This window comes from Nanorana parkeri, unplaced genomic scaffold (assembly GCF_000935625.1).
Source record: "Nanorana parkeri isolate BGI_ZX_2015 unplaced genomic scaffold, ASM93562v1 scaffold137, whole genome shotgun sequence".
NCBI classification, from domain to species: Eukaryota; Metazoa; Chordata; class Amphibia; order Anura; family Dicroglossidae; genus Nanorana; species Nanorana parkeri.
This window is the reverse complement of record NW_017306405.1, coordinates 1,298,034-1,314,023: the sequence shown is the minus strand read 5'-3', so window position 1 is coordinate 1,314,023 and position 15,990 is coordinate 1,298,034. Positions and strand designations below refer to the sequence as shown.

At 43.1% G+C, this 15,990-nt stretch overlaps 1 protein-coding gene across 1 annotated transcript in view; it reads left to right on the top strand.

The window, feature by feature from the left end:
- The window catches only part of RBM33 (RNA binding motif protein 33), a 95,918-nt gene that overhangs the window by 58,526 nt on the left and 21,402 nt on the right, over positions 1–15,990 (top strand). Inside the window, exons 16-17 of the mRNA XM_018554002.1 lie at positions 14,033–14,518; positions 15,285–15,473. Of these exons, the coding sequence (XP_018409504.1) occupies positions 14,033–14,518; positions 15,285–15,473 (675 nt within the window). The remainder of the gene's footprint in view (positions 1–14,032; positions 14,519–15,284; positions 15,474–15,990) is intronic.

The window sequence follows — 15,990 nt, the reverse complement described above, 5'->3', positions numbered from 1 at the left end:
AAAAAAATAAAACCCCCAGTGGTGAATAAATACCACCAAAAGAAAGCTCTATCTGTCCCCAAAAAATGGTATAACATTCATTTCAGTACAGCGCTGCATGACGGAATAAATGTCAGTCAAAGTACCGCAGCGCTGAATACTGAAAAATGGCCTGGATGGGAAGGGGGTTTAACACCGCGGATGTCAACTGGTTAAGCTAGTTTAAAATAATCTGAATTGGAAAAATTCCAAGCCAATATAATAAAATAACCAAGCTTTTATTTAAAGTAACACACCAAATTCTGAGCAAAAATACAAATATATATACATCTCCCAAGCCCCCTAATGAATAGCACATTGGAGGTGACAGGCTCTCTTTAAGGTGACACCTTTCCACTTCAATTGAGCTATTTAAGCAGACATGGCTTTAATAGCTTCAGGCAGGGAATGTTAACACAGCAGGTATTGGGTGTGTGCAATAGCCAGCCTGCTATTGGCTATTTCAAATTGCAATAGCTAATAGCAGACTGGCAATTACACACCCACTACCTCCGAGCCTCTCCAATTGTCCAGCAGCACCGCTCTGCCTCTGTAGAGTCCCTCCCAGGTACAATACTATGCATGCGCCCACCATTTTCTCTCTCTGGTGAACGCTCTGGTTGTACGCATGCTGATGGTGAGACTCTGCACAGACACTGCTGCTGCACCCAAGCCAGGGGTCACTTTGTGTCTGCAGGTGTCTGAACACGGAGGAACCTCTCAACCTAAGGTTGTGAGTTTTAGGACACACATGGTGGATCTTCGATGTGGAGTTGCCTGGGCTGGGGTGCGCTGGGTCCACATAACCTGAGGAATGTTCTGGTGTGTGTTTATCCTCTCTCCTAGCTCCACGCTTTTGCTAGAGAGAAGTTTACTGCCGTCATGACTAATTTCATGGGGAAAATTGCTGACCTTTTTGAGATATTTTGGCCACAGGGTTCGCAGGCTGGCCCCCTCTCCTGGTCCCTCATAGACCCCCCCTGACTCTCCTCTAGCTGCCTTAGCGTTGCTGGTGGAGGAGAAAGGAAGGAACTAAGGGGCCCTCTCAGGAAGAGGACATGCCTCATGAGATTACACTTTTTGACCCCAAGACTATCTGTCCACAAGGCCAAGGAAGAAAAGGTGTGCAGGGTTGTCCTGTCCTAGATCTAAAGATTCTCAACAGCCTCTTGCTAGTACAAAAATTCTGTATGAAACCCACCAACTCTGTCATCGCCTCCCTGCATGCAGTGGACATCAAGGATGCATATTTACACATCCCCATTTTTATGCCCACTGTCACTACAGGAGTTTTGAGGTGGGCACCCAGAATTTCCATATTTGTTGACCTTTACACAGGACCATGAGTTTTCACCAAGTGCTGGCCCCTTTCTTGGCCCTGCCTTGGTCCCAGGGAGATTCCCATTGCAAGGTACTTAGATGATCTTAGGGTGGATGTGTCCTGATGGGGATGGATCCTGAACCACTAGAAATTCAATACCCGGTCCCAGTCTTGGACACTTCTCCTTCCCTTGGAGAAGCTTCTGTCCCTCTGGTCTTGTACTCTTACACTTTAACACTCGTTACAGTCCACGAGCCTTCTGACCTATGGCGTTTACAGGAAGGTTCTGGGCCTGATGGCAGCCTCTTTTGAGGCAGTTTCCTATGCTCAGTTGCACTCCAGGCCACTGCAGCTATGAGAACTATGAGGTGAGTGCTTTTCACTCACCTCATAGTTCTAGGCGACCTGTGACAATGATCACAGGTCGGCTCAGTAGATCGGGAGGTGAGCGAACACATACCGGGTTCGCTCGCCTCTCGATCCTGTCACGGCTCTCTGCCGTGACGGGGAGGGGCTGGATTCCCCTCTCCCCGCTCCGATCTGCCAGCGCTGACTGGCGGAACGGACGGGGGAGGGGGCGCGTACAGCTGGCTCTGCCTCTAGATAGGCAGAGCCAGCTGTCACTCACGCAGCTGGGCGGATGACGTCATCTAAGTCGTGATCCGCTCCGGCTGCGGCGTCAGGGTAACAGGAGGACGCTAGTTTGTGTCCTCCCGTTACCCTAAGGAGAACTATGGGGAAAAACACTGACCCCATAGTTCTCCTTTAAGTCCCTGGATCTTCCCCATCCTACTGTCCAACAAGATCAAGTATGCTCTGGCATAGTGAATATCCAACCCTGTGTTCTCAATTCAAGAGGCCTAGTCATCAAAAGAATCCTGGCTCTCAATAAACATCTTGGAGCTCAGGGTGATTAGATTGTCTCTTCATCGTCGTATCCCTCAGTTGCAGGGTCATCTGACCAGAGTTCAGTTGGACAATGCCACGGCTGTGGCTTACATGAACCATCAAAGAAGCACTAGAAGCCATGTTGTGGCTTGAGCGGAACTTGAATTTTGACCCTGTCTGCCATGCATTCCTTGGTGTAGAATGTTGGTAGGCAGACTTCCTCAGTCTCTAACGTGTGGACGCCAGAGAATAATGCTGTCATCTGGAGATGCTTCATACCCCTTGTCACAGTTGGGGGGGACTCTGGACATGGACCTCCTGGGGTTGCCAAAAACGAGATCCCTGGGCCTTTGCCATGAAAGGCTTGATGAATTTGAGGAATAATTTCAGCCTGATCTATACCTTCCTTCCTCTGAAACTCTTTCCTCACATCTGTCAAGAGTTTCAAGACATTTCGGTGATCTCATTGCTTCCCAAAAGGCCCTGATACTTGGACATTGTCAAGCTCCTAGCAGACCTTCTGTGGGGACTTATGAATCATCCAGACCTCCTTTCCTAAGGACCTGTATTTCACCCTGCTTTTTGGTTGATGGATTTAATAGCATGGCTGTTAAAGGCCAGGTCCTGAAGGACAGAGGCTTTTCAGAATCTGTCATTCCTATGCTCCTTTAAGCTAGGAAGCCTATGCACTACCAGGTCTACCATTGAACCTGGAGGACTTATTTTGCTTAATGCGACGCCAGGAAGTTCCATTCTAAGAAGTACTGCATGGGCTGTGCATTTTATCCTTCCTTCAATCTGGCTTAGACAAATGTTTAGCCTTGATTTGCTTCTCACTCCATAGTGAAGGTCTTTGCAGAGTAGGGGGTCACCTATATTCCCTCTGTATGTGGGACCTCAGTTTGGTTCTGTGGACCCCCTCAGAAGCTGCTCTTTGAACTGCTCGGAGACATCCCTCTGCCTTAATTACTCTCAAGGTGGCCTTCCTTGTTGCCCTTACTTTCTGCTAGGTGTGTTTCTAAATTGGTGGTGTTGACATGCAAGGAGCCTTTTCCAGTTCCCATCAAGGATATAGTTGTGCTGTGGACTAAGGCCTCCTTTATCCTTAAGAGAGTCTTATTCGTTCCACCTTAACCGTGACATCATTTTAACTTCCTTGTGTCCTGCACCAAAATATCCTAAAAAAATATTTCTCTCCACTGTCTGGACATGGTTCAGGTAGTTAGAATTTACCTCTCTGCAACGGCTTCCATTCGCAAGTCTGACTCTTCATCTCTGAGGGTCCCTTTATGGGGCAACCTGCCTCCTCCTCTGTTACTAGGTGGATTTGTCAAGCTATTTCTCAAATCTACAAGCTGAAGGGAAAAGTTTCCTCCCTTTCCGCTCAAGGCTTACTACATCTTTTATTTGTCAATAGAGCAAAGTGGGTTTTATTAGGCACCAAATGACACATCCAAACAATAGCCATATATTAAAAATTAGCTTTATTAAATTAAAGTAAATATAAAATGTATAGCATGATACCTCCCATACCAATACCCCACTCCAATTGACATATATAAGCAAGTGGTACACAGTTAATGATTAATAATTGATATTGCACATGACCCATTAATAAAAGCATGTGCATCTAGCTAGGGCAAGTCAGATGGGACTTTTCAGACGATTCTGCTCGAGGCCAGCCTTGTGGATGCCGGCGGCCCTGGGAGCTTAGGGCAGTGGAAGGACCACCATTGCTGGTTGCTTCCTCCATTAGGAGATCCCTGTAGGGACCCCCACTGTTTTTTGCTTCCATTCCATCGTGTAATGGCAAGGCAAGTGTCTGAACAGGCAGCCTTTTCCTGCAAGGTGCTACTAGATCTAGGAGTGCTTCTTTGCATCAAGCAACTGTTTCCCATATGTGCAAGGCAGCCATCTGGTCTTTTGTACACCAACTCTACTAGGTGTATGTTTAGGTCTGATCTGATGCCAGCTTCAGGCATAAGGTCCTCAGGTGGCCCTTTGAGCTGTAGGCAGGCCTCAGCTTTCTGTTAGCATGCATTTGCTCTTTTGCCCACCCCTCAATTCTACTTTTGGACGTCCTGGAGGTTAGGTGTCCCTCAATGGACCAGAAGAAAAATTAGGATTTGTGTACTCCTCGTAAAATAGTTTTCTTGGAGTCCATTGACGGTCACAGGTGTTTTATGATCATGCTTTCAGTACTGCTGTTTACCAGCCTACTGTTTTTTTTCATCAGTGTCCAAACCTTCTTTAGGTGGCAGTATAACCCAAAGATTTGTTGGTTGTGTTTAGATGAAGCACCGAGATCTTGAGGAATGCTGAATTAAGTTTTACTTGCTTAAAAGAACGTTACATCTGTGTATACAGCATCAGGCAGCAAACATAAAAATCAGATATAAGCATGCAAAGAGAAAGCTAACATACAGACTAGCTTTGCACCACAGCGCCATCTAGTGCTCAAACATATTAGTATATGCTGTTGTATTTCCAACAAGATTAAGACTTATGTCCCTCAATAGACTCCAAGAAAAGGATTTTATGGTGAGTGTATATTCCTATTTTCATGGTTCTTTTAGGAGCTGCAAGAGGAAACTACCTCCCCCCTGTATGCTGTTAGAAAACAAAAAACCCTTACCTTTACTCGATATCCCCAGAGGAAATTGGGACGTGTAATCTAGAACCTGAGAACCCAAGAACCCTATTGTGAGATGGTCTGTTATCATCTGCGTCTCTCACCTCTTTCGGACAAGGCCAAAACCTACCATCCCATTGCAGAGTCAGCCTCTAGCTCTCCCAAGCCCTTAACCAGTTGACATCCGCGGTGTTAAACCCCCTTCCCATCCAGGCCATTTTTCAGTATTCAGCGCTGCGGTACTTTGACTGACATTTATTCCGTCATGCAGCGCTGTACTGAAATTAATTTTATACCATTTTTTGGGGACAGATAGAGCTTTCTTTTGGTGGTATTTATTCACCACTGGGGTTTTTATTTTTTTATATATGAAGGAAAAATTACAGATTTAAAAAAAAAAAAAACAGTTTCCCCTATATTAAATGATAAAACATTTATTATTACCCAATTTTTTGGTAAAATATAAAAGATGGGGTCACGTCGGGTAAAAAGACACTAAACATGTCAAGCCTTAAAATTGCGTGCGCGCGCGAAACCTCAAAAAACGATAATACCCAAAATTGGCCATAGGCGACGCTTTAAAAGCTGTTACCGCTCATCAGTTTAGTGTTATCAGTGATTGATGGCCCTAAAATGATTGCTCTCACTGCGACGTTCGCGGCGATATGTAACATGTGTAGCGCAATTGTCATTTTCGCGTGCTGGCGCATGCGACGCATATTTACGTTTAAATGTGCGTAAACGAAGGTGGGGGGACTTAAACATTTTGGGGGGGGGGTTTACTTTTTTTTATTTGTGACCTGTTATTTTTTTAAACTTTTTTTGTTTGTGACTTTTATTTTTTTTAACTTTTTTTATTTATATAGATTTTTTTTTTACACTTATTGTTATTGCTATTATATAGGGGGATACCATCCCCCTATATAATAGCACAGGTACACTGACAGGTCCTCTTTATGGAGACATTAGGGGTCTCTAGACCCCTAATGTCACCTGGAGACCCCAAAAGAAGCTGATGAAGCACAGATTTGCTTCATCAGCTTCTTCTATCTGGCATAGGAGCCAGATGACTGACAGGTGAATGCGGAAGTGATGTAATACACATCACTTCTGCATTCACACTACGGAGGGAGAACAGCAAGGAGCTGATCTCCCTCCCTCCTCCTCCTGATGCCCTCCCGAGCCGGTACCGGGCCGCTGATGGGGCAGCGGATCCCGGGATTAAAGGTGAGGGGTCAGGAGGGGGGAGATGGCGGCACCCGCGATCGCGCGGGGGGGGGCTCCGAAATTCACGCCATACAACCGATCAGTGGCTATAGAGCCGCTGATCGGTTGTATGTGAAACAGCCGTTAACGGCTGTAGTAACAAGCGGGTCTTTCCTGCCCGTGCGCGCGCGCGAGCAGGAAAAAAATGCCGTCTGACGACGGCAACCCGCAGATAGGAGTCAGCCGTCCGTCCGTTTTTTCTTAACGGGCGGATGGCAAGAGGTTAAACCAAGCCAGGCCTACTGCCCTTGACAACATTTCCTACACAGGTTCTGTGTCCAAATAGTTTATCTATGCAGAGACTGTTTAGAGGCACCAAAATCTTCTGGTGTGGACTCAGATTTACGGGGTTATTTCAAACCTCATTGATGAAGTGAGCATTTAGCTAAATCTGGAGGATCAGTCTGCTACTCCAGGTCTTTTAAGCTCCTACAGCTGCAAAGACCTTTCTACTACACCCACTATGAGACATTCCTCTATGCACACTGGAAACACACTAAAGAGTCCTGGACCTGGACTCTATTCCAAGCAATCTGTCCAACCACTATGCTGGTTGAGGGTCTGCTCACCTTTCAGGATTTTACTGAGAGTCAGCTAAAGTCCCTCCTTTAAATCATAGTATAACTTGACTAGTTAGCCTTCCATCCAGTGTTGGTAGTAATCTTAATCTGTAAGACCGTGTCAGAATGGGTAGTTTCCCTTGAGAGGGATTCTTGCACTTTTAGGGTAGGCTCCCATTTTCGTAGTGTTGGTGTATCAAATGTCTGGTGCATTGTGCTTTAGTTGTGATGACTTGCAACAACCATCTAAAGGTGCCCATACACCTTGCGATTATCGTTCAATTTCTGAACGAAATCAGGTTTTCCTACGATAATTGGCCAGTTGATGGCAAGTAAACGATCAGAATTACTGTACAACTGACTGAATTTTGTCTGTCGGGCAGGCTAGAAAACTTTTTTCGAATAGTACGAAAATCGATGGATTAGTGGCGTTTTCGTATGAAAAATATCACAACCTAAATATCATAACATAAATATCACACTGCACATGCGCAAACGAAAATCCGTTCTGCTAATCGAAATTCGGTCAGTGAGTTCTGCTAAGGAACGATAATTGAAATCCACATTGGTCTGTGCATGATGGGGCAGTTGTGCGGAAATTGAACGACGGTTCGAGGATGGCACAATAAAAATTGAATGATAATTGTAAGATGTATGGCTACGGCCACCTTTAGTTTGTCTTTCATGGGACTGATTTGCGTACAGGTGTGCAGGTCACTCTGACTTGCACAGTTGGGATGCTGACTTCATCCAAAGAGCATCTGACTGTTATATCGTTTGCAGGACTTCATCTGTTGAGCTCTACTCTTTATACCATGATAAAGCAATGCCTTGGGTGGCCAGAGTGTACTCCTGCCTCTGCACAGGAGGTCTGTGCCTTCAGTACTAAGGTGCTCCCCTTTTTTTTTTTTTTTACAAGTGGGGGCTGTTTGTACATCCAGATAGGTCTTTGCGTAGTTTTCCTCCCTGGCATTTGCGTGTTTATGATCCCCTTTTGGCCCACAGGCTAGCCCCTTGTGTCTGGCTCCTCCGGTAGGTGCCCCTCACTTTTCACCTTTTGCTATTTCACAAAACAGTGCAATTTCCCAGGTTTTCCTGGAATTCCCACAAAATGAAATCCCTCGTCCCTGTCCAAGTGTAGACGGCTTCTGGCATTGGACCCGTTCTCCCCATTTTCTGGAGAATGCTATATCTTTGGGTAATAAATCCTTTGTACCTGGTACCCCTCTTCTGGACAAATCCCAGAAATTGACAGTGCTACTCTTGACACACTTTTGTTTTTTTAAGGCAAGGCTTTGGCATTCGGCTCTTTTCAGTTGTTGATTCCTGAACTAGAGGAAGAGGTTTGCACACGGGGTTCTGCTGCTAAAGCTGTCACATGCGCTCTATAAAGAGTATACAACTTTACACCGTGTTCACTATATGTATTCATATATTTATACAAGGCGATCATATTCCCCATAAAAACACCTTCTTGAGGGAGGATAAATTCAGTTCAGTTAATATTATAGTACTTCTAGTTTAGGTGCTACATGCTTCTTCTTAGATTAGTTGCTCCTCTCTGCTCTCTTTCCAGTTCCACAACATCTTTTTTTGAACTGGTGCCCAAAACTGAAGTGAATTTTAAACATCACCGCTGGTGCCTAACGTTTCAGGTTTTCTCTAGTTGTTAAATAAGCCGGCTCCTAATAAAAAAAACAAAAAACAACTCCTGCGGGCTTCTCGATTTGTACAGACTGACTCCTGGATTCCATATTAATTTGTCCACCCCTGTATTGCACAGAGAAGTATTATGGATGTAATACTTCCCTTTTTTTGATTCGTCTGAACCTGGAGTTTAGCTTTAAGCTTTTAGCTTCGATCATGTTTCCCTGTCTGGTTGTGTTTTGTCTTTTTTAAAGGTTACTAGTTCCGCGAAGGGTCAACAGAATATATCATTGAGCAGTACTGATTTCTCGCATAGAAAGCCTTCGTTTTATATTTTCCCGAGCCTCCTTTTGGTTTTTATCGGTTTTCTGTTTGCTTATCAGCAGACAAAAAGCACGCAGATGTGCCAATATTTGGTGGATGTCTGTTAGATGAGGACCTGCAAAACAGATCACCAGTCAACTGATTACAAGAGAGAGTGAGACTCCAATGTAGGGAGAGTAGAGGAAAGCCTTACTGGCAGACAGATTGTGTTTTAATTGTGCTCCCCACTTGAGGATGTCACTGCTCTCCAAACATTTTAGATTGATCACCCATATGTTTTCAAAGATACTTGGCCCCACAGGAGAACCAGGGAAGGTAAACGCCAACAAGGATTTTATGTATAAATTACCCGTTCTATATCAAGAATGTATTAATAATTTATTTTCCGGCTTCTGTCCAAAAAGTTGAATCTATGTGGCTGTTTATTATTGCAGAAAATTGTGCTGCTGACAAAAGAAAACCCCTACAGAGTTTCTTCCTTAAGGCCACTGGGCATAAATCTGTCCATTTGATTAATACATTACCTTTGCTTGAATAAGCATATTCTCTGAATGTAAAGGCCACTTTCTAAATTATGTTGTCTCCTCGTTTTTGGGAGGCATTTTTCTGTTTAATATTAATTTCCTTATTTAATGAAAATTGCCCCATCCACACTGCCCATCTGTTTACAGCATTCTCCGGGTTGGATAGGTGTTGTACAATATTTGGTTAGATTGATGACATTAAGGGGTTTATCAGATGGATTTCAGTCAGTAACTCCCTAATTGCCAGGTGTTGGTTGATTTCCTAAAATCACATACGGTACAATAAATTGTCAATGGGAGAGGTTTCAGGTATATGTTTTAATTTCCCCAGTTTATGAAATAAACAAGCAACTATTTCCTTAAGTTTTACATGTAAGGCTAAGGCTTGGCGATTGAGTGACCTAGCATAATATCTATCTATTTTTTTTCTTGTTAAATGAGTGTTTGCTAAGTAATGTTAGCTCAGACATGTCAGTTTGAGTCTTATGAGTCCGTTCTGGTTCTCTCCCCTTGATAAATTTATTCATCAATCTCAGGGAATCTGCCGCTCCAGGCAAACGCCTTGTTTGCCTCGCGGCAGATACGCCCCTGGCCCTAAGTGCTGTTAAAAATGTGTTTCCCCTCAGCTAGCTATTTTAAAATGGAGAAGTTACACTTTCTAACACAAGTTTCAACTAAATACTTCAGGAAATGTTTTATGGCCCCTTTCTGTGGGATTAAAATGTATAAGATGCAGTTGCACTATATTAAAGTTTTATTAAACCCTCAAATGCAAAAGGCATATTGTGCTGCTGACCTCGGCTCTTGCATTTTTACCATGCTTTTATTTTTAAGCCTATGGTTGCTTTGCTTTAGATTTTTCAAAAACCGGTCTTCGCTGCTCCCTGTTTTCGGGTGGCTTGCTTTTGTATGTGTTCCTGATTTGCCACTTTGAATCCTGGCTCCTTGCGAATAATGAAACGGATAGCCCCGGCCACAAGCCACTTACCTTTCCATTTTCCTCCCTGCAAGTAATTGATTGCAGCTGCAGCCTGTGCTGCCCCTAGTGTTCAGTGCAACTGAAGTACTCCTCTACCCGCAATTCAGGGAAGCAGCGCTGAGCAATCTGGAGCCGCCATTGGCGTATAGCAAATAATGTATTTGTGGCTACATATAAAGAAAATGTGGACTGGGAATGTTTGCCAGGTTGTTAAGAATGCATTTATTTAAAAAAAAATTAAACACTGGAGCATTTAATGCTACTTGAAGTAGGTGCGGCCCTCAGACATAATGTGGCCCCCTTGGACATGTAGCCCCTGCTCACACCACGGTGTCATCATTTTTGCGCGTTTGTACGCACGGGTTCACCTAGCTTTTCTTTTGCACGTTTATGCACTTTTTGCGCACACAAATGTGCAACATGCTTCGGTTACACGTTTCCTGGCATTTCCATTGGGGTCTATAGGGGAAAAACTAGCTGCAAACTGCCAAAAGAAGCTCGTCTACTTTTTTCTGCGTTAGGCTTTTTGCTCATAAGGTATGAACAGGGGCCATTGAAAATCATGGGATTTCTTGTGTTGGGCGTTTTGAAGCACTTTTTCTACTGCTCAAAAACACCTAGGTTTGATCCAGGTCTTAGTCTTAATTCGGCCACTTTTCAAGTTTGATATTCCTGGGTTTTACTCAATACATCGTAATGAGAGCATGAACAATGGTGGACAGTGCCATCTTTGTTCAAGCATCATCCATTCTCGGGTCAGCATCTGGGACAAAAAAATGCTGGCAGATAACATAATGAAATCACCTCCTCTTTATAGCTAGTAACTAGAGGACCGTCCTGATCAACACAGGTCAGGAGATGACCTTTCACTCATAGCCACACTGCACAACAGCCCCTTAGCCAACGCCAGTCTGTTTTCAAATGCCAGTGATCCATATTTCAGAATGTCAGCACTTAATAGATTTGAAACATAAAGTTAGTAGCCGTGATGAAGATTTGTGCTGTCACTTGCCGTGATATAGTAGTGGAGGGGCACCTCATTTCTGGGGGCAGGGGCACTAAACTGCTTATTTTATTTGTATGTTTTGTGAAAGGAGTGCATGTTTAAATGGCTGATAGAACTGGTTATGCGGGCCCCACTATGTTTTCATTTTTGAGTGATGAAAAGGTCCACTTAAAATTATTTTCAATGTGCAGTGTTTAGCTCAGCAGCTATCTTACAGAATTGGCTTCACAGCAAAATCTCTTGAATATATCTGTAATTGTCCAGGTATGAGGATTTTTCCTAGTAAGACTAAAGGCATTTTTTTTATATTGCATATACCATATATAGATTTAACATTTATTTCCCTTTATTCTGTCTTGTACAGCTGGCTGATTAAAGTCTCTTTTTCTAGCCGGAGTAAACTATTTAGGATCTCTAGAAACTGTCAAGCTGCTGGAAATGATGCAGTTTCTGGAATATATTGTTCAGAGACCACTTTTGGCAAAGGCTTAACATCTCCTACTGCATCTTCCTGACTGGCTAGGCAACGTGTTTATTGCAAGGCCACAGCATTGTCAGACCTCATAGAAATCCGTGTCGTCAGCTTTGCAAGATCCAAGATCAGTAACAGCGCCAATGACAGTGAGGCACTGGCCTTATCACAGCACAATTCATAAGATGCTGCCCTGGGACATCGCTCCAGTGTCCTGCTGTGTATCCTGACAATGTTATCTGTCCTCTCAATATGCACTATCAAATGTCTGTCACGGGCACCAAAATTAATTTAATGTCACCTGAAGACATGCAATTAATCTTTCTGAGGTTTTCATAATACCTTTACAGAGAAGAGGAGTCTGCTTGAAGGATTTGGATTTTGGGGCTTAGTAGAAGATAAGGGAAATTAATTTTTCATCGGGGTTAATGCCGACGACAATAGGCTGAGAGTGAGGCGGTTTGGGAATTTGTCAAGTGTTGTCACTTCAGAATAATGCCGCTTAACGTCTCCTAGTTGTAATCAAGAGATGTGATTTCTGTTGAGGGGATTAATCAATTTGCTCAGTGCCGAATTGACGTTGGCCGTATCTCTTCTTGGGGTTTGAGGAGGAAAATAAGATTTGATCTGTCAAATTGGAGAAACCTGACAGCAGCAACACTTTGTATGTGAACACTTAACACACTGAAGGCTTGGCAGCTCTCTTCATCTTCATTGAAAAACACCATCCATCCTAAAGATGCTCTGCTATGAGCTATTGAAAACATCTTTATTTTTCTCACACACAGACAGGCTGCATCTCTTGTACACTTTTGTATGAAGTAATAACAGATTGCATATTCGTTGTTATGCTAATGTTTCCTGTCGCAGGAACTAATTCATCTTTTTCAATCATACATTTGATCTGCTTATTTAAAATTGACCTGTCATGTCCATGTTCTTCTGTGATGTAGGCAGCCTGAATGTGTAGCTTTTCCTTTTTTTTTTATTTGAATTTTTTCTTAAATGAAACCCCATAGAGCACCATATACCGTATATCCAACATAATCTCCTAACACCAATCCAGTTTAAAGGCTGGCTCTACCGAAAGCCAGTATTTCAATTTTGGTTACTTGTTTCTGATGTGTATCAAGGATTTAGTGCAAATATACTTCTGCCAGTTTTCCAAGCTTTTCCAACGCAAGCCATATGATGGTCTCAGGCTTCTATGCTAGATTCTCTGTACTGGAGATTGAAGAAAGTATTGGGTTCAGTTCAGCTGTGATAGACTCATGGTGGCATTCTGGAAAGTATGCTGACAGACTACTGTAGACAAATCTTGCTAGGGCCAAATCTCCGCCTTGTCGTTGTCTGTCCTACAATCACGCAAGACCTTGTAACCCAGTTCACCTAGTTACCGACTGGCTCTGACTACAGAGGTATTGAGCACACTCCCACGCCTTTCCCCACAGATTCTATGGCTGATCTGCCTGCAACGCTAGTGGCTTCTGAGCCATCAGACACACTGACTATATCTGATTCTAATTTACTCCAATCTCTACCTGATGAGATTATCCTCGAAGAGTCAGTGTTCTGCTATCACTCCAAAATTTAGAGACTGTTTTGGCTCTTATTGATGTGTTGCACACTACTCCATAAGCCTGCTATCTCTTGCTCAGGTTTTCATAGTCCCTGAAGCCGCAACAACCTTCCCATTGCACCCGCTCTTTGAGATAGTTTTCTATGGGGATTGCAAACACTGAACATTCCCTTGACACCCCCCAAATGTTTACTAGACTTATACCCACTTGGAAAGGATTTTGTCAGACAGTGGCCCACCTTAGCAGGGAAACCTCTAGGATGGTGGAGGGTAATTTTTCAAACCATTGCAGAACAGTCATAGCAGAAAAATGATTTCTCCTCTGCACCAGGGAATCCTTGATTGATGAAACATATGGAGCAGAATGCCAGAGCTTTACGATTCAGCTGTGATGTGCTGCTAGAAGCATCTTGACTTTTCAACCGTAGTTATATTTTTTCAGTACACATAAGCAGAGCATTTTGGTCAAAGTGCTGGACTGTGGTGCACCTGACCCACATGGTCTTTTTGATGTACAATGTCTTTTCAAACCAACACTTGATATTGTGGTGAAACAGATCTTAATGTTTTATTCTTTATGGGCACCCCATGCACAATAGGTGTGTTTTTAGAGAAAAGGTAATTTAAAAAACATTGTGCTAGGTTGTTAGATACTACTGGTGCTTAGCAAAAGTACTGTTAACTTTCAAACCAGTAAAAAGCTTTTAGATCACAGATAAAGTTGTGTTATACACATGAACACTGGTTTTTTTTTTTATCCAAGTGAAATGTCTGGTTGTAACATGGAAAGAATGATTGGTAAAATGTTTTCAACAGGCTGAGAACAATGCACTGGAGCCTGCAGAAGGTGGTCACCAACCACAGGTTCCTCAGCAGAGAATCCCATCTCAGCAAAGAATTGTGTCTCAGCAAAGGCTTCCAATGCAGCAGCAACTGAGACCACAAATGCAGCAGCAACTGAGACCACAAATGCAGCAGCAACTGAGACCACAAATGCAGCAGCAACTGAGACCACAAATGCAGCAGCAACTGAGGCCACAAATGCAGCAGAGGCTGCAGATGCCACAGCAGCAGATGCAACAGCAGCAGAGGCCGCAGATGCAGCAGAGACCACTAATGCAGCAGCAACGCCCTCAGCAAAGAACAGGGCCAGTGCGGAAAGTAACATTAGGAAAAGCAAGTGTTCAGCAGCAACAACAGTCTCAGCAGCAGCAGTTTCAAGTAAAGCCCCATCCACAGCTTTCAGGATCCACAGGTTCCCAGATTGTAACTAGTGTCCAAGGATATCGCCCTGCAAATAAGGTACATTGCAATGCCTCCCATACTAGATCTTTTTTTGCTTTCCTTAACTACAGCTGTCAGAACCCTACCCTCCCTGCGTCCTATGGTCTGGTGTGCCTTGTGGAGCGCAAAATACGGTAATTGTGGTAGCTTATCTACCCTGCCTCTAGTGCCTAATCTAAGTCTCTACGTTTCATAAAACAGATATGGGGAAACTTGTAAAAATCTAAGTCACAAAAAGTTAGTATGATAAATACTTTAATAACTACCCAAGTATGTGCTTACTGAAAATACATTATTTCCCTCCCTGCCTCCTGAATGACATAACAAACCAGACACACGTCAAAGGCAAAAATAAATTACTTAGCAGTGTGTCTGCTGTACAGTCTAACAGCAAAAAGTTTTCCTGGCACACTCACAAGCTAGCATGTAAAAAAAACTTGTCTCACCACTAAGGTTAAAAACAGAGGTTGCTGTACAGTCTATCTGTAATATTTCCAAGTACTGGTAAGTAACGTGAACTTGCTGTAGTTTAGCAAATTGAACAAAGCGGCTTTGCCTTCAAGTCATTTTGTTGTAAGGTTGCAGTTTTGCTGATAACCATCCTGATTATTGATCAACACATCTATTTATTTATTTTTTTACAGAGAGACCGTACTCTTGAGTACAGCACATAGTTTTAGGTGGTGGTTCCTGCTATACACGTAATAAAATATTGTCATTTGTATTAAGAACTGTAAACACTGTGAAAGGACAAACTAACTTTTGTACATTTGGCTGTTGGCAGGTCATTATGCGAGGGAGAGGCAGAGGAGTTGGTGGACAGATGGGCCGCGGACACCCGATGCCAAATAAACAAAACCTTCGTATGGCGGAGTGCACTCCTCAGACTTGCGTTGTGTCAGTTGAAGGGCTTTCTTCATCAACCACTGATAACCAGTTGAAAAACTTGCTGATGTCAGTAGGACCAATTGAGGTAGGTCACCCTTGGAACCTCACTTGTGTCTTCTATAATCAAAACCTTTTTATAGAAATGATTCGATTAATCATTCCTTTATAGAAAAGGAATGGTTATTTGAAATGTAATTGCACAAATATTAAAATGTAAAGGGAAGGTTTAAATGCATACACATTTTTGATTACAATTAGGGCATTTGACTGCTTACTGCTACATACGATTATATGTCTTTTATAGCTTAGCAAATTTTTCCTTTAGTAGCTAGCTGTGTGTTAGAAAATGCGCTATGCATCCTTAACACATTCTAAAAAAATGCTCACTAAAGATTAATAAGTAATGCCTTCTATGTGAAAAATATTGATTTAGAGTTACCTTTTTATGGCGATTATTATATTGCAAGTATGAATATAAATGTAATTGCAATCAGTTGGGATGGGAAGGAAAATGTGGAACCAAACTACTTCCTCACTATGCTGGTTATATAGGGCAAGACCTTCTCCCCTGTGAACTGACAATGAAGTCCTTAAGACCCTTT